Source organism: Pezoporus flaviventris, unplaced genomic scaffold (assembly GCF_033815535.1).
Source record: "Pezoporus flaviventris isolate CSIRO_AGI_PZ_B2104156 unplaced genomic scaffold, CSIRO_AGI_Pfla_v1 ptg000213l, whole genome shotgun sequence".
Taxonomy (NCBI): Eukaryota; Metazoa; Chordata; class Aves; order Psittaciformes; family Psittacidae; genus Pezoporus; species Pezoporus flaviventris.
Window position 1 is genome coordinate 7,294,317 of NW_026892761.1, and position 21,089 is coordinate 7,315,405.

General features: G+C 41.5%; 2 protein-coding genes across 2 annotated transcripts; one reads left to right on the forward strand and one right to left on the reverse strand.

The window, feature by feature from the left end:
* Positions 1-7,717: 7,717 nt before the first annotated feature.
* Positions 7,718-18,559, reverse strand: DPM1 (dolichyl-phosphate mannosyltransferase subunit 1, catalytic). The gene is made up of 9 exons (XM_061441926.1): positions 18,393-18,559; positions 17,924-18,023; positions 15,771-15,804; positions 14,192-14,268; positions 14,044-14,069; positions 13,033-13,128; positions 11,565-11,633; positions 11,167-11,281; positions 7,718-8,105 (listed from the first exon to the last, which is right to left on the reverse strand). Exons 1-9 carry the CDS (start codon positions 18,503-18,505, stop codon positions 8,001-8,003), a joined length of 735 nt encoding a protein of 244 aa, XP_061297910.1. The 5' UTR covers positions 18,506-18,559; the 3' UTR covers positions 7,718-8,000.
* Positions 18,560-18,579: 20 nt separating this feature from the next.
* MOCS3 (molybdenum cofactor synthesis 3) lies at positions 18,580-20,998 on the forward strand. The gene has a single exon (XM_061441925.1). The coding sequence runs from the start codon at positions 18,648-18,650 to the stop codon at positions 20,049-20,051; it is 1,404 nt and encodes a 467-aa protein (XP_061297909.1). The 5' UTR covers positions 18,580-18,647; the 3' UTR covers positions 20,052-20,998.
* The last annotated feature ends 91 nt before the right edge of the window (positions 20,999-21,089 follow it).

The following is a 21,089-nucleotide window of genomic DNA, read 5'->3' on the forward strand; positions in this document are numbered from 1 at the left end:
GGCCGGGGCGGGGGCTCAGCGCCTGGCGAGTCGAGTCGCACAGCCCACGTGACCGCGGTGAGCGCAGCACGTGACCGCGCGGCCCTCGGCCCACGGTCTCGTGCGGCGGCGGCGGCCTCGGCGGCAGCGCCTCAGGGTGCGCCCGCCCCGCCCCCCTCCGCGCGCCGCCGGCAGGGGCGGGGCCACCCCTCGCGAGGGGTCCGCGGCGCCTCACACCATGGACAGCGCAGCGCGGCCTGAGGGCACCGCTCCGCTCCTCACCGCACCTCACCGCACCTCACCGCACCTCACCGCTCCGCTCCTCACCGCACCTCACCGCTCCGCTCCGTACCGCTCCTCACCGCCCCGCTCCGCGGAACCGCCCGGCGGAGGGGCCCGCACCCGCAGCCCTGCAAGCATCAAGGGGGCGAGCCTCGAGTTGGGCGACGGCCTCGCTGGTGCAGCACAGGCAGCTGGGGGGGCGGTGAGGTGGCGGGGTCTGCCTCACGCGCTCTCTGGAAGCTAAAACTGCCGTTATTTTGGCCCAGTTTACTGAAGGCCAGCGGTTGCCCGAAGGTGGATGTCAGTCATGTGCCTGGCGAGCCTCGTGCACATGTTCATACACACGCTGCTCCAAAACAATGCTTGAGAGGTTGATGACCTGCTGTAACATCTGGATCGTGACAAGGCTCCATGGGCTCCATGTGCTCCATGTGCGATTGATGGTGCCCGGTGGGTGAAGACAAACATGCTCAAGATCTCCTCAGCAAATGAGGTCCAATTTGATAGAGCTGTAAAAAGACATTCTACAAAGGAAAGGGAATGTTGGGGTTTGTTACTTCAAAGCTACACAAACAGCTGAAGGATGAAGTAAAGTGCAGTTCTATCCTCAGCATCCAAAACCTGTCTGGTTCAGAGTCACACATGCTATAACTAAGACTTGCAATACTAGAAAAGAACAATCTGTGTTTTAAAGTTATTGCCTTTAGTATAAAAGCATAGAAAAGTTGTCATAAATTACTTAGACTTCCTAAAACTCAAAGATCTCCTACATTTTCGAGTCACCGATACCCTGGCGGTATGTAAATGGCCGTGTATCACAATCACATAAGTAGCTGTTATGGACAATTCAGTGATATTGTGTTGTTAGCTTGCTTGAAGTCTTTTTAGTTGAGCAGAATTTAGAAGTATGCTGTTGGTGACCATCTGCAGACCTTTGTTTCACCAGGTACGTTCATGGTATCTTCACACAAGTGGTCATAAGACTGCGTAAGTCACATGCCACAGAATAGAAATACACAAAACTTTCCTGCAAAAAACAAAGCTGGTGCTTCAGTGCTGAAAGGGATTCTAGAACTGAGGTACATTAAAGTTCCACTGCAATACTCGTATGTGAAATACATCTCAACTAGGGAGAGCAAGGAAAGCTGGCTTGGGTTTTCTATTATAACTTCAGTTTGCCTTCCTAGAGTAGGTACTGTACTGGGACTTGTACTGAAACATGAGGATAAAACAAAGTTTGTGTGAAAAGATTGATTTTAAAGGGAAAACCCCAGCAGTGGGGAAGGAGAAACGGAGCCTTGAGTCTGTTTTTCTCCTGTGTGTACAGAGTGAGGTGAACAAAATGAAACAGAAGTTGATGATAATAGTCTTAATATACTTTCTATATTACTGAAGTAGGCATTGTTTCTCACAATAGACTGTGACCACTAGAAAAATGGGTAAAATCATAGCCCTAAACACTTAACACTGGCAAGGACACAATTAGCAATCCAAAGTGGAATAGGTATAATTGAACTTGTGTTGTGCAATTGATTCAGGTCAAAATTGTGCCCACATTTGTAATTGTACTAGTTCAGCAGTGGGACTGTGGTTTTTATTCAAATACAAAATAACTGAAACAACTGTCAATGGCTGTAAGCACCAAACATAAGTAATTAAGTAATAAACCCAAGTTAATCCTCAGGAGCATTGAGATCAGTGGTTTGACAATGATCCTAGAGACCCATTAAGCCATTCAGCTCCAGTGCTATTTAGACACTTTATCATTTGTTAGAATTCTCTGACATTCTTCCATGAAGATGACTTTGGGAAAAGCAGTCAGGAAGGAACAAAATTTAGTCTGTATCAAGGTGAAAGTAGGGAAGAACTATGCCTTGACACAAAGTACTCTTCTTTTCTCCTTGTTTTTTGAGAAGGTACTCCTACTGAGCGGCTCTGTGATTAGAGATGCTTCAGATAGGTTTGCTTAGTGGGTTGAGATAACCTGAAAGGAAAAGTTGATGTCTTAGTCAGACCAGGGAGAAATTGATCTGTCGTAAGTGACACTTAAATTTCCCTTGGAAGCTGGTCAGTCAAGTGTCACATGCTTTGGAGGTGATGCTGTGCTGCCAAGACAAATTGCGTTCTGTCTGCGGATGTGGGATTGATGTCTTGCATGTTATCACTGTGTTCAGAAACACTGCATCCAGACAGGATTCACTGCGTGAGAGACTTGCTTAAAATTTAAAAATCACCTAACTTCGGTATTTCAGTAACTTATCTAGGATAAATCATAGAATCAACCAGACTGGAAAAGACCTTTAAGATCATCAAGTCCAACCGTTACCCATCACTTTCAAGCAGCTTGTCTTTTTTACCTCCCCTGCATTCTGTATTACAGTAATATCATTATTTTGACAGAATCCACCCATCAGAAGTACTGCCATGTGCCTTCCTTGAGAGAGCAAGCAGGATGCAAAACTGGATTGGAAACGAGAGCTCTCCAAACACATTACAGCCATGCCATGAAACTCACCATGTAGTAAGTAAAACGAATTACTTAATTCCTGGGTATCCCCCATGTGGTTGCATAGAAGTAGTGGGTCAGAAGTCCCCAAAGCATTCTCGACAGTGATTGTAGGAGCTCAGTCAAGATCTTTCCTGTTCTGGAACAAAAGTGTAAGTATAATTCGGTGCTCAGATCTTTCTCTTCCTGAGAGCACAGCATTTTGGGAGCTTGATAGCCCCCCTGAGCTTCCCAGGAAACATCAAGCTCTCAACTGTGGTTTTTTCTGGGCTCACCTAGGGTGCAACATGTGTGCAGAAGTCAAAACAGGAAAGATGTTTGTGAGCCAAACATAAGGTAGCTTCTTGTTGTTGGTTTGGGTTTTTATGATGATGTACCATTGATAGCCATTTCTGTTGAAAAGTCAGTGCAACAAACCTTGATGCAATAACCTTCCACACTATGGTCTCTGCCCACTGCTGCTTTGGTGAAATCTTTCTCTCAAGTGTGGAGTTTTCCAAATGAATTTTTGGTTAAAAGTTGCAATTCCATTTCCTTCTCTCCAGTACCAGTATGTTTTCTCCTGAACAGTAACAATCACAATCTGTAAGAAGTTACAAATGGCTACCAGAAGGTAAAATGTAGCCGGAACAGAGAAGTAAAAAAAAGTTTCTGTGCTTACAGAATCTCTGTGATTACCTCTTTTATTCATGTCTTCCTCAGCATGGCACCTTGCAGCTGATGTGTCATAAAACAGTGATAAAGGTTGATAAGCAATCCTCTCGTCTGCATATACCGTGGTCATAGTGATCCTCATGTTGAATTCTGGAATGCTAACCACTGAAAAGCTGTTGCTCTAGTCATCAACGCACTGAACTCAGTAGGCAATCTGTCATTTAATTCATTGTGCCAAGATTTCAATCCATGTTTAGACTGGAATCTTGATAGACCCTTAAATAAATATTATTGATTAGTCATCAGTATATTTTACTGTGGATATGCAGAAGGTTGTGCAACCTTGCAGTTGGCTTTCTACGCAGTCCACTGGAAAATATGTTTTATTATAGTGCTTATATTGGCAACTAGGTACATCTTTATTGCAGGCTCAGATTTTAAAAAACTCCATAAACCAAAACTGCAGCTAATTCCCTCCAACCTCAGATCAGACAAATCCTCACCCACAAAACCCGAACAAGACAAGCTCGGGATCTCATTTTGATGCTGGCTTCACATTCAGTTGGATACATTAACAAAGCCTTGGCTGTCTGAAGTCGTTGTTCCAGCTTCAGAATCATTATGATCTAGGTCAGGGGGATTAAACTGCTTGCCTTTATGAATTACATACCTAAATCCTCATGTGAGTAAGAGAGACAGTTATACCTCAAGGTGTGAACTGTACTGCATATCCCTGAGGCAGGGCTATTTGAGAGTGTGGGGTATGAGGAGACCACAGCTGCGCAAAGCCCTCCTGCCATGTAGTATAGCTCATCAGGTGCAAAGTCCTTCAACAAGGGGCAGTATCTATTTTAGTAGCCCCCAATTATGTGTTTCACCTCCCAGCTGGGGCTTCAGATTGTCTGATGAAACACTTCATGCTGATACAGGGCTGCTGAAGTCAGTCAGCAGAGCTCTGACTAGGGTGTGCATTCAGAAGCACGGTCAAACCAGAGTGCAAGCACCAAACCTAGCTCATGGATAATCCTAGGGATATGCCATGCAAAACTCCAGAACTGCATGCTTGAAGCTCAGCACACTTTGGCTGTCTAATGGGTCTGAACAACTGAGCCTGCTGTGTAAGGTTTTTCATACACCACCTTAAATCTCTAGCCCATAGTAACAGAAGAAGCTCTTCCCAGGGTCTTGCCTGCCTGCCAGTGGAGGCAATCGGTTTGCTGTTCAGGAGAAAGTGAATTTTACTGGTGCATAATGTGAGTTACCATCTCCCCCCTCTTCATTAAACATGCCCAACCAAATGTATTCATGATATATACAGATTTAAGCCAGGAAGGAATTAAAACTGCTGTTCTTGCCAAGTGATTGAGTGCTTGCTGACACAGACTCCTAAGAAAGTATAATAGAGAAAGTACATTAGCTATTTGTGCCTTCTTAGGAAATGTATATGGATGTAACTGAGAAAACCTGATTCCATGTGGAACTGTAAAACCAGGGACATAAAATGGAAAATTCTCTGTAAATGTCAAGTCAGTGTTTTGTGGTGGCCAAAACAAGGCAAGTATTGCCATGATATTAAGAAAGGAACTGAAAACTGTCACTGTATAAATCTCTACTACATGAATATTTAAGACATTGTATGGAGTTCTAGGCACCTGATCCCTAAAGACTATAGTAGAACTGTCTGTCATGTTACTATAGTCTGCTACTAACACTGTGAGAACAGTAAGGTGTGGTGCGGCTTCTGTCTGAGGAAATTAGAAAGACTAATTATGATGAGGGGATAAACAGGGTCTATAAAAAAATAGGAAAAGGAAAATGAGAAACAAGAAATATGGAAGATAGAATACCAGAATCACAGAATGGGTTGGAAGGGATTTTAAAGATCACAGAATGGTTTGGGTTGGAAGGGACATTAGAGATAATCCAGTTCCAACCTCCCTGCCATGGGCAGGGACACCTTCCACTACAGCAGGTTGCTCCAAGCCCCATCCAACCTGGCCTTGAACACTGCCAGGGATGGGGCAGCCACAGCTTCTCTGGGCAGCCTGTGCCAGCACCTCAGCACCCTCACAGGGAAGAATTTTTTCCTTGCATCTAATTGAAATCCTTCCTCTGGCAGGTTAAAGCCATTCCCCCTTGTCCTGTCCCTACCTACCCTTGTCCAAAGCCCCTCTCCAGCTTTCTTATCAGCCCTTTAGGCACTGGAGCTGCTCTAAGGTCTCCCCTTAAGGAGCCTTCCCTTCTCCAGGCTGACCCAGCCCAGCTCTCTCAGCCTGGCTCCAGAGCAGAGCTGCTCCAGCCCTTGCTGAAGCTCCGTGGCCTCCTGTGGACTCCAGCAGCTCCATGTCCCTCTTGTGTTGTTGCCACAGCACCGGATGCAGGACTGCAGGGGGGGTCTCTCAAGAGTTCAGTAGAAGGGGAGAATCTCCTCTCTCAACCTGCTGGTGTTGAGGGATGTTTTTAATTCCTTTTATTCCCACTGGATCCATGTATTAGTTCCTTTCAGCAGGGCTTTCTACGAGTAGGTAGGTGCAGGGTAGTGAAATCAGTTTCATGCTTATGACCTTTTCTTGTTTTAAGAAGTGTTGTAGTGTCTACTTGTGTCCTGATGCCATGAAGCCCTTGTTTTTGTGTCTTTACTTTCTTCATATCTTAAATATTTCCCTTTAAGCAAATAAGAACTATCACCTATTTACTTAAAACTGGAATATAGGCCAGTCACGTTTCAAACTCTGACACACCAGAGCACACAGAATCCATGCCATGTATTATGATCTTAATTTATAAAGCACCTTCCTCCAAACATGATCTCATAAATAGGCAAATGAAATTTCCCAGGTCATTTTCATAATTACAAAGGAGGCATGCACATTCTAAAAGCTAAACCCTAACTCAGAGCACTTAGGTTATGAGTAACTGTTACAATGGACTTTAGTTATACATTGTTAGATAAAAGCCTGAGAAAAATATGACCTGGTTGAGGCTCAATTTGTATTCTACCAAATGGTTCTCAGTAGTATGTAAATCTGAATAAACATCTAAGAACTCCCTATTGGGTCATTAAAAACTTTGTACCTATCTAAAATGTTGATTTTAGCCACAAAACCTCATAATGGAACATAAGTAGATGAAACTTACTCACTGGAGATTTCAGTGGCCCTCTAGAGCCAGAGATTTATTTCTGTATAGAATATTAAATCTGATTAGCCTGCACCAAATGAAATTATATGTAATTTGCTGGAAAAGTACAGGCAAATGTCACAAAACGTACAGTTAAGTCACTAATCCAGTGATTTGTAGATTCAAAACCTACAGCTATAGGTTTTGTATTATTTTAAGGCAAATTAATGTTTGCTCTGAATAGTCAGGAAAGGAGAGAAATACCAGAATCTGTAGCACATCACTAAAGAAAGGAGTATGTCTAAAGCAGTCCCTTAGAAAACATGCTGTCATTTTAAAGTTGTATTTAACCATTTTTGTCACTGTGATAAGTAACTGAGATATGAATTTATCATTTATTTACAAACTTTCTATTTAATTTTTCTAATATTAAAAATTCTATCTACTGTACTAAAGAAATACAAACACCAGCCAAATAGGCATCATTTTTAAGCAACATCTGTGGCTTCTCCTAACATTAATTTTCTGATACAGATATCCACAGAACTACTCTCACCCCCCAAAAATGGGACATATTCTTCATCCATATAACAACATGAAACAAAAAAACCCCAGTGTTACTTGTTTGTGTTTCATTTATCAGGATCTGGAACAAAGACAGATTCCACATTGCAAACTGTTGTTTGACCAAAGAAAAACCTCTCAGATCCAGTGAGGTGAACTGGGTCTCACCCTGAAGCTGGGTGAGATGCCATAGTCTTGTTTTACAGGTTCTAAAAATGTTTAGATTCTAAAGAAAATGGGAAAAGGGAATCACCTGCTTCTGGACAAATACACAGAATACAAAATTATTCCACACATACAATTCTCTTTCTTATCCAAAGAATATTCCTTCTTTCCAGTCTAGGAACAGCTTTACAAAGAACAAATCACTGTATTCATCTGGGTTTCCTCTTAAGCTACCTAGGTTTTATCAGTGCTGTAGACTGTTCTATGTCTGATTTAAGATACATGTCTCTCTGTGCTGAGCAAAGGGAACTAATTGGTATATATTTAAAATACTATCTGCAAACCACAGAACAAAGAGAAGATAAATTCTGTATTTTCTTTATGTCCTTGCTTGTCTTCATTTCAAAATCATCTTTAGCTTCTGCTGAATAATGATTCATTTCTGAATGCAAAAGATCATTAGTTCTTTATTAAGACTTCATTATTGTTACAAAAATAGAATAGAGCATTAGTCTTTATTAGGTTTTAGTTTAACATTCAGTTCATTTATTTTGAAAGGAGCATTCTGGGGTACAACATATGTAGTTCATTACTGGTGGTTTATTTAACTGTTAGTTTATAGAAGGTCTTCTGGTCACCACACAAATTATCAGGCTTCTGCTATTATGTACTAAAACCCACACAGATGTCAGAAAAGGGTTTCCTAAAAAAGTTAATTTAGGATAAACTATCACGTTGTAGCAAACAAGGTCAAGAGCCCCTTTAAGAAGGAGACTATTTCATTGCCTCCCAGTTTAGATTCTCCGTAGACACGGTCCACAAATGAAATAGGAACCTGTTGAAACAAGCAAAACTATTTTTAAGGTTCAAAACCTTAAGAATCATAAATACTGTAAACATAAGAATGGCTTTTGAACTACAGCAGGTTTAGACACGGGAAGAAGGCAAACATCAGATCAGCTTCCTTTGTGCCAGCTCTTACTGGTGGTTTTAATGATGCCCCATAGCTGGGGAGCATGAAATTATTTGGTTTATCACCTTTAAAGGTGATCCAAAGACATTACTCAGTGGCTGGATGATACACCAGTCAGAAGAAACTTAATAGCTTAAGTGTACTGAAAGCCTGGGGGTTTAAAATGAACCTTCACTGCTTTCCTGCACTGAAATTCAATACCTTTGAGTCAACGCCTCAGGGAGGCAAAAACTTCCCGCCACCATGAAACAGTATTCTGCACCTCACCACTGCCTGGAAGATGACATCTGGGTATGGCAGCTGGTGTATATTTTACAAGCAATGCCTGTCTTTATTGCTCTTTGACCATTTTATAGAATATTTACAGGATTAGAGGGCATTTAAAATACTAATTTGGGTTTCCTTACTGAAGTGATTATACTGACCAGATTAACTCCCTACTCATAAAACTCTGGGTAAATGCTGCTTTTCAGTAATTACATCACATACAGATGACATAAACAGGACATTCTGCCAACACTGTATTAGAATATTCAAGAATTTCCATACATGTTTATATGCAGAATTAAAATACTTCAGGGACTGGAATAAAGAACTGCATTTGCAAAAGTCATTAGAAAACTGGCTTAGTGTTCTGCTGGCAGCTTCAACCACAATCATCTGGCAAGCAGGACACAAAACCCACCACACCCTTGCATGTGTGCCAGGGCTGAGGACTTCTCACAACTCTAGCTCAGTCAATGGTAGAAGAGAACTCAGGGCAAGAAAATGGTAAAAAGATACCTAAAAAGGCATCCAGAGAGACTCAGCAGTGGCTCTGGCTTTCTTAGTAGAGTCCCTTTGATGATCCCAAGCAAGTACAGACAGCTGATCTATGGGGCGCTACTGAATATGTAGTCATTGCAGTGACATTTCCTGACTCACGATGAAAGAATGGTTAACATCTCATGTAGTAAAAGGTGTCAGTCTTGCCCTTCAGTATAGGAGTTAACCACCATGTTGCTTCTGGACTTTGCCTTTCTTACATAAGAAGTTCTACCATTACTCTAAAGGAAGCATCTTCCAGAAGGTGTATTCCATGCACTGTGGTACATTTCACGTATAGTAAAGTACAGCAAAATGAAACAGATGCAAACAAGACTATTCAGGTATGGCTCATGCCAGTTCATCTCATTATCCCCTTGTTCCTATTAGACTGGCAGGTCTCAATCTTCATTTTCAACTTTGCTTAAGAAATATTTTTCTGGCACAATTGTATCTACATTTTACAGCTGCATAAACCCCCTATTCTGTGTGTAAAGTTCCAGCACCTGCAAACCAGGAATGAGATGTGTGAGTGTCACCTCTGCTGGAATTTTAGTATTACGGTTTGGATAATTATAAACTATGTAAAGATCATAAGTAATGATCAGGAAATACTGTATCAATGCACTTGAAATGTAACAGAAAATTTCCTACTCCAGGAAGCTACAACACAGAGATGATACAGAGAACAGGAAAAATACCATAGTCATGCTAGGTATGCATCAGCAACCTGAATACTGTCGTGTTTGTTACAGATATCACAAAGGCAATCCTAAAGGCAAGGGCAAAGCAGAACAATGAAGCAACTTTTCAGATGTTAGGGAGAACTCTTCCCAGATGTGAGAATCCAAAGGCAGAGGGAAGGAGATGCTTGAGAACATACAGCTGAATTACGGAGGATGGTGTAACTGACCCATGACAGAAGAGAGCACGTGCGCCACCACTGATGGAGAGACATTAAGCTTAGTCAAGACTGTTAGGCCTTGAACCAGAGGACAAATGTCTTATATTTGATGCTATGCAACCAGTAGTGGCATGTAAATACATCGATGGTGGGAATCAAATAATAGGGAGAGAAAAGGTCTTTGCAGGAGCAGCCTTAAGAGGTATAAACAATCCAAGACTGAATTTTTTCAAGCCAGAGAACTGTATTTTACTGTTTTAAAAATGTATTGTAAATAAAACCCATCTCGCCCGAGTTTTCAGTTTCTGGGTGTACAGGTGAGGATTTAATTCAGTAATACTAGAAAGCAGTACATGACTCCAGCTGGATGGGAAGACCAAAGAAAATACTGTCAAACCTCAGCTAAGAACAGGATAGTGATGTTGCTCCATAAGTGAGAAAGGTGGAAGAAAAGAGCTTGCTTTATTGTGTGGAAATTCTCTGCCCAATGGTGATTGAGAAGTGCAAAATGTTCAGGTTTAGAGAGGTAAGTACCACCAACAGAATTCTCTGACAAGTCAGTCATGAAAATGATGATGAAGGAACTGGTTCCGAGATTCACAAAGAATTCCAGAGAAAAGAAATCATCTTTAAAGACACCAGCAAGAGCAATTCAGTGAAACATAAAAGGGCACAATCAGACTGCTGGAAATACAGCAGCCAACAGTTATTTGGAGTTCTTTTCTAATGGTAGACAGCACATTCAAAGGGTTTAGAAGTGGCAAGTTGGAAAATAACAAGGCAATAAATGATGGAGAGCAGACTAAATCTGAAATAGAATCAGGTTGGTGGAGAAAACAAAGTGATTTGAAAAGACCTAACTAGAGATGTCTGTACAATATGAAGGAGGAAAGAAAAGGCTCAGGGCAGCTTCACTGTATATTTTAGCCTTCCCTCATTTGAAAAAACTTGTAAAATTGTATGTGGCTAAAGAAATAGCAACAGGAGAAGAGAAGGATCTGAGCAGCATATCAGCCAGGGGAATATGCAGCTGGATTTCAGATCTCCTATTCACCTGGAAAAGCTGGGAAAATAGAGTTGTACATATGTAACCTTTTTGGATCGATTCGATAATCTTGCTGCTTCATGGAAGCTCACAAAACTTCCTGCGTTCCCAGTAATCTGTATCTACACTGAAATGAAAGCACAATATATTTATCACAACTTTCACTATACCTCTCCAATAGTATATCCCAACTGTCTAGCCCGAACAATCATCTCCATCTGGAAGACGTATCCTTTAGAAACACATTTTTCCATTAGCTTCTCTAAGACTTCTTTTCTGTATAACCTGTAAATGATTACAAAAAGAAAAGAGAAATCTGAAGCACAACGTCTGAACTTTAGAAATCAAGACAGTGCGTAGGAATTTTAACTGGAATCACTCACTCAGATGATTGCTATTTAAAAACCAATCTTTAACAAAGTCAGTTCTTGCAATCTAGTCTGTTTCTTACACCTTTCCAAACAGATTTCATAGCCCTCAGTAAGGAAGGTCTGTTCTTCCTCCAGTTCCTTGTTCAGCAGTTTCTTAATTTCAAATAAACTTGATGAATTGGAAACCAGACCCATACCTGAAGCTCCCTGTTAGGTCTGATGCACCTGGTCGCAGCAAAACCTGAGTCAGAAAATTGGCACCACGACTGTGAAAGAAAAGATGAATGTCAGAATTGCTCAGTGCACAACTCCAGAAGATCAAGCGGAATTTCTAGAAAAGAAGCAAAAATCATCCTACCAGCAAAGAAAATAAGAAAAAGGAAAATGAAACTATTTCTAATACATTTTCACTTCTAGATTTGACAAATAAATCACAGAATCTTGAAATGAAAACCTAACCTTTGCATTTCAAACAGATTATCAGTAGATTATTGAACTATGAAGGAGAAAATGGTTTCTAGAAATCAGGTTTACAATCTGGTTCTTTCTGGCAGAACTCTTAGTGCAACTACACACTGAGACAATACATCTGACAACAGCCAAAATGTTTTTCTTCTAACATTCACTGTAGGCGGAGAATAAAAATGTTTCCTGGACAAATGTGAGACTTGGATTAAAAAAAATCAAGGTTCAGTTTTGGTAACACTGCTCTTATAGCATGATAAGGATCATCTCCACTGATGAAGAATGTCACAACACTGAGAGGCCAGTTACGATTATCTTGCTGAGGACTCTATTACACACTGATAAGAGGTGTAAATCCTTCACCTTGTCCAGCATGAAGTAAAAGGATTCCTCTGTAATGTCTATTCAGCTCTTTTGCTGGGTGTAGATTTTATTTACATTCACAAAAAGGTGAGCACTTATTCCAGCATTAAAAACAGAAGACCCAAACACAGTCCCTGTGGTATCACCTCCAGATCAGACTGCTAACACAACTTCTACTCCTAATTCTTTACAGTAACATATAAATTATTCTTATTCTCTTAAATTAGGTGCGAATGACTACACAGAAACTTGTCAACTACCTCCTCAGAATCTGTAAGCCCCTGTAAACCTGAGACATCAGCCTCCATATGCTTGTACAACCTTGACAGAACTTTCCTCTTTGTGCTGGTGAAACCTCTCCCCAGTGTTCATTGTAACTGTTTTCTAGCAAGGTCTAAGCAATCACTTGTTAGCATTGATCACGCCAGGTAATCCTTAACTGATGACAAATCAGAGCTTCAACAGAGGGGTTTAGCAAGTGATTTACTCCTAGGGAAAAGCCGGTTACAGCTGGTAGAGCTAACTAAATGTGTTCTTAAACTTACAACAGTCTCAGGTCATTTGCTGGATGATGAAGCTGACTGTCCCAACCTGACACCAGGCAGGTTTGTTCACTGTTCCAACCCATTTCTCAAGCTTAGTTATGTCATTACATTCCTTCTTGGTGGGTTTTAACTAAAGAATTTGCAAACCATTCATGCTTCTATTACTTAACATAATTTTGCAGTACCCAGTACTATTGACTGAAGACTCAGTTCAGCTCAGACTGAGCTGAATCCTTGGAATTACTGTTTCTAAATAACATATTTATGTGTAAATATGTAGAAAAATACCAACCTGATTAATTTTCTTTTCAAATCCCAGCCATATACTCCTCCATTTCCTTTATATCTTGTTCCAGACACAATATCAAAATTGCCTTCTTTCTGCTTTCTATAAGCAATTGGTTTTATCAGAGAAACAGGAGGATTATTTGTATGAAGGTTGGACAAAATAAAAACAATCACTCTTTTTACAAAATCCGTATTTTACAAACCTCTGAACGAATAAGGAGAGACGAAAGCAATCCTTATGGTGCTTATAGCATTATGCATTTAAAAACCTGGTGATTATTCTCTTATAAAGACCCATTTCAGGGAATCTCATGATTATCTTTTACCAACTACGCCACAGAATTTCACAGACTACTTCATGAATAGGCATTTTTAAAGCTTCTCTCTAGTATAAAAGACAATGATTTTAAATACAAATTTAAACATTTAAATTATACAAACCAATAATAAGGAAAAAAAAGTCTGGAACTATCCTTAGTCCAGACTGCTGCAGAACCTCATCTAAAATGTAAGGCCTCCAGTTCTATTAGGCAAGAAAGTCGTTAATTACACAGACTGCTGCCATTAGACTCCAATGTAATGCCTCTTGTCCATTTCTCACCAACTGAAATGTTACAGGGAGGTGGAGGTAGGCAAAAGGAAGAGAAGTATTTCACTAATAACTGAGGACATGGTCCTCTATTCAACATCTTTACATGATAAAATCAACAGAATCAGAAGATGACATTTATATATATGCTTTTTAAAGCTGCACAGCCATTACAAGGCAGAGAACTACTACTTAGCCACACGTGCACTCTGTTACTTTAAACTTGGGGATTTTTGCTCCAGTTAGGAACTAATTATTTTCCTGGACTATTCTGGGACAAATCTAATGAGGGCCAATCACTTTTATTCAAATTCTTTCCTTGCCAATTTTCTTACCACAGCTACACAAGAATATAAAGCTTTCAAATACTACTACAAACCAATAAACATTCAGAAGTCATTCTCTCATACTATGATCGGCACCTACCTGATAAACTCTGGAATAAACTTTGGCTGAAATGGAAAGAAAACAGATCAGAAAAGATAAAGCAGTGGGGGTTAAAAAAAAAAAAAAAAAATCAATGAAAACTTAATTTTAGCAGATTAAAAAAATGGTAGATAAAATACAGACTTACGTGGTGAGAGAGGTCAGCATCCATAATAACAATGAAATTCCCAGTGGCGTGCTTCATTCCATGAATATACGCAGTGCCTGATGAAACAGTAAAAAATTTCCATCACTATTTTAACATGTGCAATCTTGCAGCCACAGTCTTCAATGATTTTCTAGAATCTCTACTAGAAAAGGATCAATTACAACCTCATAAAATTTATTTTAAAATGATGTATTGGTGATCAAACATTAAAATTCCTTTTCCTTTTCCCTCCAGTTTCAGCACTAGATTTTATAAATATAAATAGATTATAAACAGATTTTATAAATAGAAAATTGGCAAATCCTGCTGCACTAGAGCTGCACAGAGAAGCATGACTTGGTAAGTGGGTCACTATTTGAAATATCATTTTCAGAAGAGCCACAGGCACTTGTGAGCCACAGAAGACTAGAAATAGGACACAGACAAGAACATAATCACCAACAGTTAAAACCCCCTTGATTTCTAGACTCAGAATTTACTAGTAGTTGTATATAGATTTTAGTTAGTTCTTGATACCATGAATAATATTCTGGTACCTAATCTGAAGACAGCCCTTTTCTCTTTCTTTAGACTTTGTTGTATTTTATTCATCCTGGATGAACTGGTGTAGCTATTTGGATAGGAGCTGTAACAAGTTCTGCTATTACAGTTTTCCTCAAGAATGCAAATTTCTGATCCCAGTCATGTCATCCAGAGGCAGCACTGTATCTGCAGACCGTAGAGCAGCACAGCAGATATGAAAAACTGGCAGATTATTCTCACTTATCCAAATTACTCTTGAGTTTTTCTGTTAACTTCATGAGGAATAGATAAAACTGAACGCAAAACACTCAACTGATGTCCTTAGCAGGCACTGCTACAGAAAACTAAACTCCTGGTTAGTGAACAAGCTGCCTTCCCTGTCTTTCCCTTGTTTGCAGAGTTACATCATAGAAGTGTCACAGATTTGTATATTGTGCACAAGTGGTAGCTATGGTACACAAAACAGTCAAATTCAGTCAGTTTTAATCCATAATACTGGTCAAATTAAGACATGGGATGAGAAAGTAGAAAACATACACATAACAGCATGTAAGCTTTTTGGAGTTTCTTAGATAAATGAGAGGAAAAAAGTATAGAAAATCTAACCAGAAAATTCAGTATCAAAATTAGAATTTGATTTTTGTTCAGTGGACTGGGGAAATCAGGTGCAGTACCCAGAACACTGAACACCTCAGATGTTGTACCAGTGGGGGATTGCAAGATATTTATCAAGAAATGCAGATAGCGATTGACAATAAATCAAACAACAAACTGCATTTTATCATTGGCTCCATTCTTTTAAGGCAGAAGGGATAAAGATCTTAACAGATGGAAATATCCCCACTTTATTTCAGAATAGTTTTCATACTACAAGTTTTAATGCAATTTCATAGCATCCTTGAGTGGTTTGAGTTGGGAGAGACCTTAAAGCTCATCCAGTTGCTGTGATTTTTTTCCCCACTCAAACTTCATATACTAGAATCAAAGAATACAGATTTATTTTTTTTAGTACTAACCGGAGTTAGCCAGGACTTACCGAGGCCCAACTTTCTTGCTCTGGGTCTCAGAAGCTGCAGAACATATTAAGATACAGATATTACTCGAAGAACAGTTTTTAATTCAGTTTAGTGACACCTTAAATTTGCTATTTTCAAGGTATAAAAATATCTTAAAATGAACTTTTGATTTTTAGAAATCTAGTTAATATAAATTTATCTGTCAAAATACATGAGACACAAACCATTATATTAAACAGGTATTCGATCAGGTCATATTTAAAAGCAAACACCTCTTAAGCTTTATTTAGTAGTTCTGCAGTAAAAAACAAAATCAACAAAATAACCCCAAATTAAAAGTGCCATCTCAGTAACTAAAAGATTTCCCCAAATTCCACTCTCTGAAACACAGTTATAAATCTGAACAACAGTCTCCCCAGCACCGTTACTCTTCAGGGATCACAGACACTAACAGCAAATATTTTAGCAAGTTTCCCAAAGTAATCACTTTCAGTACTGAATATGAATGTCAAGATTTTAGTGTGCATATGGACATAACCAGGAGTAATGACCTTATAACAACATTATCAATCATCCAGAACATGAGTGACCAAGCTTTAAACCCAGGCCCCATTTCCTCAGCTCCTGCGGGGCTCTGTGAAGTGCAGGGGGAAAAGGGGTCACCACCACTAACAAAAGAGGAATCTCATTTCTAGATCATCATGACAGTAATTTAACTCCTAAAGTGCCACTGATATAAGTCAGCATTTGGGGAGGAGAGAGTAGATCTTTAAGCAGTTATCTAAACATAATTCTGAAACACATTTTAAATCTTGGCCAGTTTTGATGCCTTATCTAAGTGGTCATAAGCAATGCAATTTGGAGATGGACATAGATATGAAGGAGTTAATCCTCAGTGCTTCTGCTGATTTGTTATTTTGGTTTCTGGGTTGGTTGTTTACTTTTTAATATATAGTTAGGTTTGAACATTAACTCAAAAAAAAATTACTTTAGTTCCTCATCTACTTCCGTGAAGCTGTTGGCCTTGCATTAAATCAACAGCACATTACATTCAGTAAGCTTAATGTAGTAAGCAAGAAGCCCCATCAAGTTGTTTAGATGATGACAACTGAGCGCAAATCAGAACAGTGACTTTGCTCAGGAAACAAAATTCAGGTTAAAAAAAAATATATATATATATATATATCAGGAAACAGTGAAAATTCATCTAATGAAAACTCTCAGCAGATTTACCCTTCTGCAGTGGTGCCAGTGTGAGCTGATGGTGGTGCCTTCACATATTCACACTCAACTGTGCTCAGCTCAACACTGCATCAGGGGATGGTCCACAGGTTAAACTTCAAAACTAAACTCTTATGCAGTGAGGAAACTTTTCTATTGCTGGTATAAAGAAAGTAAAAGGATAAAAAAAGGCAGACTCTAAAACTTCTTATGCACATTGTTCTTAAAACAATCTCTAAATCGTAGTTAATTCACAGATACTTTTTAAACCCATGCATTTACACAGTGACAGATTAGGAAAGTGCCCCTGCTTACAGCACAACCAGCACACAGAAGGTTGGGTTCACTGTTCTGTGATAAAGGCTTTATTGCCAAAAAAAGGTGGCTTTGAGTTGTAAACACCAAAGAAGTAACAGTATCTTGTTGTAATTGATGGTTATATAGTAATATATTAAATAGGGGGAAAAAAGTCCTGTCATTGAGGAATGCAACCAGATTCAAAAATCACAAGTCCAGGCTAGCTTTTATCTTTCCAATTTCCTTATTCCTGCAGTCACTTAAAATGAGATTAAACCTTATCCTGACCTCATTTTTCCCTCAGCTGTGCGCAAAGTAACAACTAACAACCACTACTTGTTATTCACAGCACGCAGCAATGCACAAAGTACTGAAAACCTTTGCAAACAGTTTATGATTCTGCATATTAGCCCATGACGCTGCTAAGCTGCTGCAGAACATCTGTAGCTTTACATTAGCCTGGAGTGCTGTGGAAAAACTAAATAAATAAAATCCTTAATAATTTAAGGATGCAATCCAGAGATGCCGCTCTCCAAGAGTTCTCTGTGGGTTCTGGTTCTCTACGGGTTCTGGTTCTCTAAGGATTCCTGTTCCCCCCAGACTTCAAGTACTTTCCAATATGATAAAAATGAAAGATACAGCATATAGAACTCACTATTTTATCTGATCCATATATTTTTTCCAATTGCTCAGCAATTTCCTGTGTCCCATCGGGGCTCCCATCATCTATGATGATAATTTCAAAATCCTTTCCGCTGAAATGAGAATCGTTTTTAAATGAACAGACGGCAAACCCAGTTTCACTGCCCGTGTCACTGCGAGCGGCACGGGCCTGAATCGAATACAAGGTGACTTTCTGACAGCCGGATGCTGTAGTTACCGCCACAGGACCACGCTTACAGGATAAACCGTGACCCAAGATCACTGTTTCAGCTCTTAAACCGCAACAGCGCCACATCCCGCTGCAGCCTCACCACAGCGACCGGTGCGAGCCCCGGGACCGCGAGAGGGGCAAAGCTAAAGCTGCCTCCGGGTTTCCCTCCGGCAGCAGGACCGCTCCTCCCGCAGCCCGGCCCCGGCCGGCACAGGGCCCCAGGGCGTCCCCCCCGCGCCGCAGGCGGTACCTGTCGCGGAAGGTGCGCGCCAGCAGCCACACGACGAGGGGCAGGTTCTCCCGCTCGTTGTACGTGGGCAGCAGCACCGAGAACTTGTCACCCCCGCGGCCGCCGCCCGCCATGTCGGCGCGCTGGCGCACCCGGAACCGGCGGCCAGAACACGGAGCCAACCGGCGCGCCCGACGCGGACGGAAGTGCGGTGCTCTAGAGGTGACCGGGAGGAAGCGGAAGCGGTGTGCGGGGTTCGGCGCTGTCCCCTCGGCTATGGCCGGCATGGCGGAGGCGGAGCGGCTGAGCGCCGAGATCAGTCGGCGGGAGCGGGATCTGCGCGGCCTGCGGGACCGGCTGGCCACCGTCCTGGCGGGGGGTGCCGCGGGGGACGCCGCGCACACGGAGGAGGATGCCTCCGCCTTTCCCGCCGAGCTCCCCCCGCTGCCCGCCCAGGCCTCTCTGAGCCCCGCCGACATCCTGCGGTACAGCCGGCAGCTGGTGCTGCCTGAGCTCGGCGTGCGGGGACAGCTGCTTCTGGCCCGCTCCTCCGTGCTCGTTGTGGGCTGCGGCGGCTTGGGCTGCCCCCTGGCCCAGTACCTGGCCGCGGCCGGTGTCGGCCGCCTGGGTCTGGTGGATCACGACGTGGTGGAGACGAGCAACCTGCACCGGCAGGTGCTGCACGGGGAGGCCCGCCGGGGGCTGCCCAAAGCCACATCTGCCGCGGCAGCTCTTCGGCTGCTGAACTCCACAGTGCAGTACGTGCCGTACTGCGGCGCCCTGAGCCCTCGCACCGCTCTGGACCTGGTCCGGCAGTACGATGTAGTCGCCGACTGCTCCGACAACGTCCCCACCAGGTACTTGGTGAATGACGCCTGTGTTCTGGCTGGGAAGCCCCTGGTGTCCGGCAGTGCCCTGCGGCTGGAGGGGCAGCTGGTCGTGTACAACTACGAGGGAGGGCCCTGTTACAGGTGTCTCTTCCCCAAGCCCCCTCCACCAGAGACAGTGACCAACTGTGCAGATGGGGGAGTGCTGGGTGTTGTGCCAGGCATCATGGGGTGCATACAGGCCTTGGAAGTGCTGAAGATCGTCTCGGGAATGGGTTCCTCTTTCAATCAGTTCATGCTGATGTTTGATGCCCGAGAAGGGAGATTTCGCAACATCAAGTTAAGACCAAAGAAACCAGACTGTGTTGTTTGTGGTGATAATCCATCTGTTACCTGCCTTCAGGATTATGAGGCATTTTGTGGTTCTTCAGCAACAGACAAGTGTAGGACTTTACATCTGCTGTCTAGTAAAGACAGGATATCTGTAGAGCAATACAAGAAACTGTTGGATGAGCAAGTTCCTCATGTATTGCTAGATGTTCGTCCACAGGTAGAAGTGGATATCTGTCGCCTGGCACACTCTGTTCACATTCCTTTGAGCAAATTAGAAGAAAAAGATGAACAGTATCTGGAACACTTAGAAAAAAGAATTTGTGAAGAAAAGCAGAGAACTAATGGCCAGACACCCTTTCCTGTATATGTTATTTGCAAATTAGGAAATGATTCCCAGAAGGCTGTAAGAATTCTGCAGGAGTTGACTGTCAAAGTATTTGCTTCTGTGTTAGCCAAAGATATTAAAGGGGGGCTCATGGCTTGGGCCACTAAAATTGACCCAATGTTTCCTCAGTATTAGAAATATAAATGGTGAAAACCAGTGCAAATGTTCCATAGGGTTTCATCTTCTCTGTGTCATAACTGTATCATGTGGATGACATAGGAGATAGAAATGTTGTGTTGCTTTTTAAATGGTATTTTAAAAATGTGTGTTTCGTCTGATTATTTTTATAAAAATGCAAAACTGTCCATGGAAATGGAAAGAAAAGTACTGCTTTGCTATTGTTTAACAGTGAAAACTTGGAATAACTGCTTAATTGTGTGTGTGATAATTGAGAACAAGTCCTGATTAGTAGTTACAACCCAGAGTGACAAAGCACAGGAGTCAAGTGCTGAAGGTTTTTACTCCTCTTTAACTGCCAAACACATCACAACAGTGCATGTAGTGAGCAAAACCAAATAACTAATTAATGTTGAGGTCTTCAGTAGCACTATTGAGCTCATCATGGGGAATTGCCAAAACAATGCTGAGCAGAGTGGTTTGGTCACCATCTTTTTTCTGTAGCAGTGTTGTGTATTTATGAAAGAGAAGAGCTTGCTGCAGCTATCATCACATACAGCAACGCTGTTCTGTGAAGAACTTTCAGAGCCACTTACCCTCACCTGCTGGCTGGCCAAAAAAATGTGTTCTCTGACTTGTGTAGAGAAACTGTGGTTAAATGTTAATAAGACATCAAGTTTGAGCCCGGAAAGTTTGTAAAACATACAGAAAATGCTTTTCTGAGAGCTTGGAAGATCTAAGAGTATGAATTGAAGAGGTAAGAGAGAAAAAAACAGATATGTGGCCTCCCTTCTGCAAGTACAAAGACGTATTTCTTAAATGTTCTTCCTGTTAGTTGTGGTAGGTGCATATCTCCAGTTGCACTGCACTATTTTGTTAACTGGCATCAAGAGCTACACATATCTAAAATGATCTTGTAGATAAACGTAATGAAAAGGAGGAGAAATAAATAGCTTCTCAACAGAGAGCTGCCTGAGTCTTCATCACTTAAGCATAGTAATTATCTTCTTAATTAAGGGATGGATTTCCTTTGCTTCCTGAGGAGGAAAAAAACAC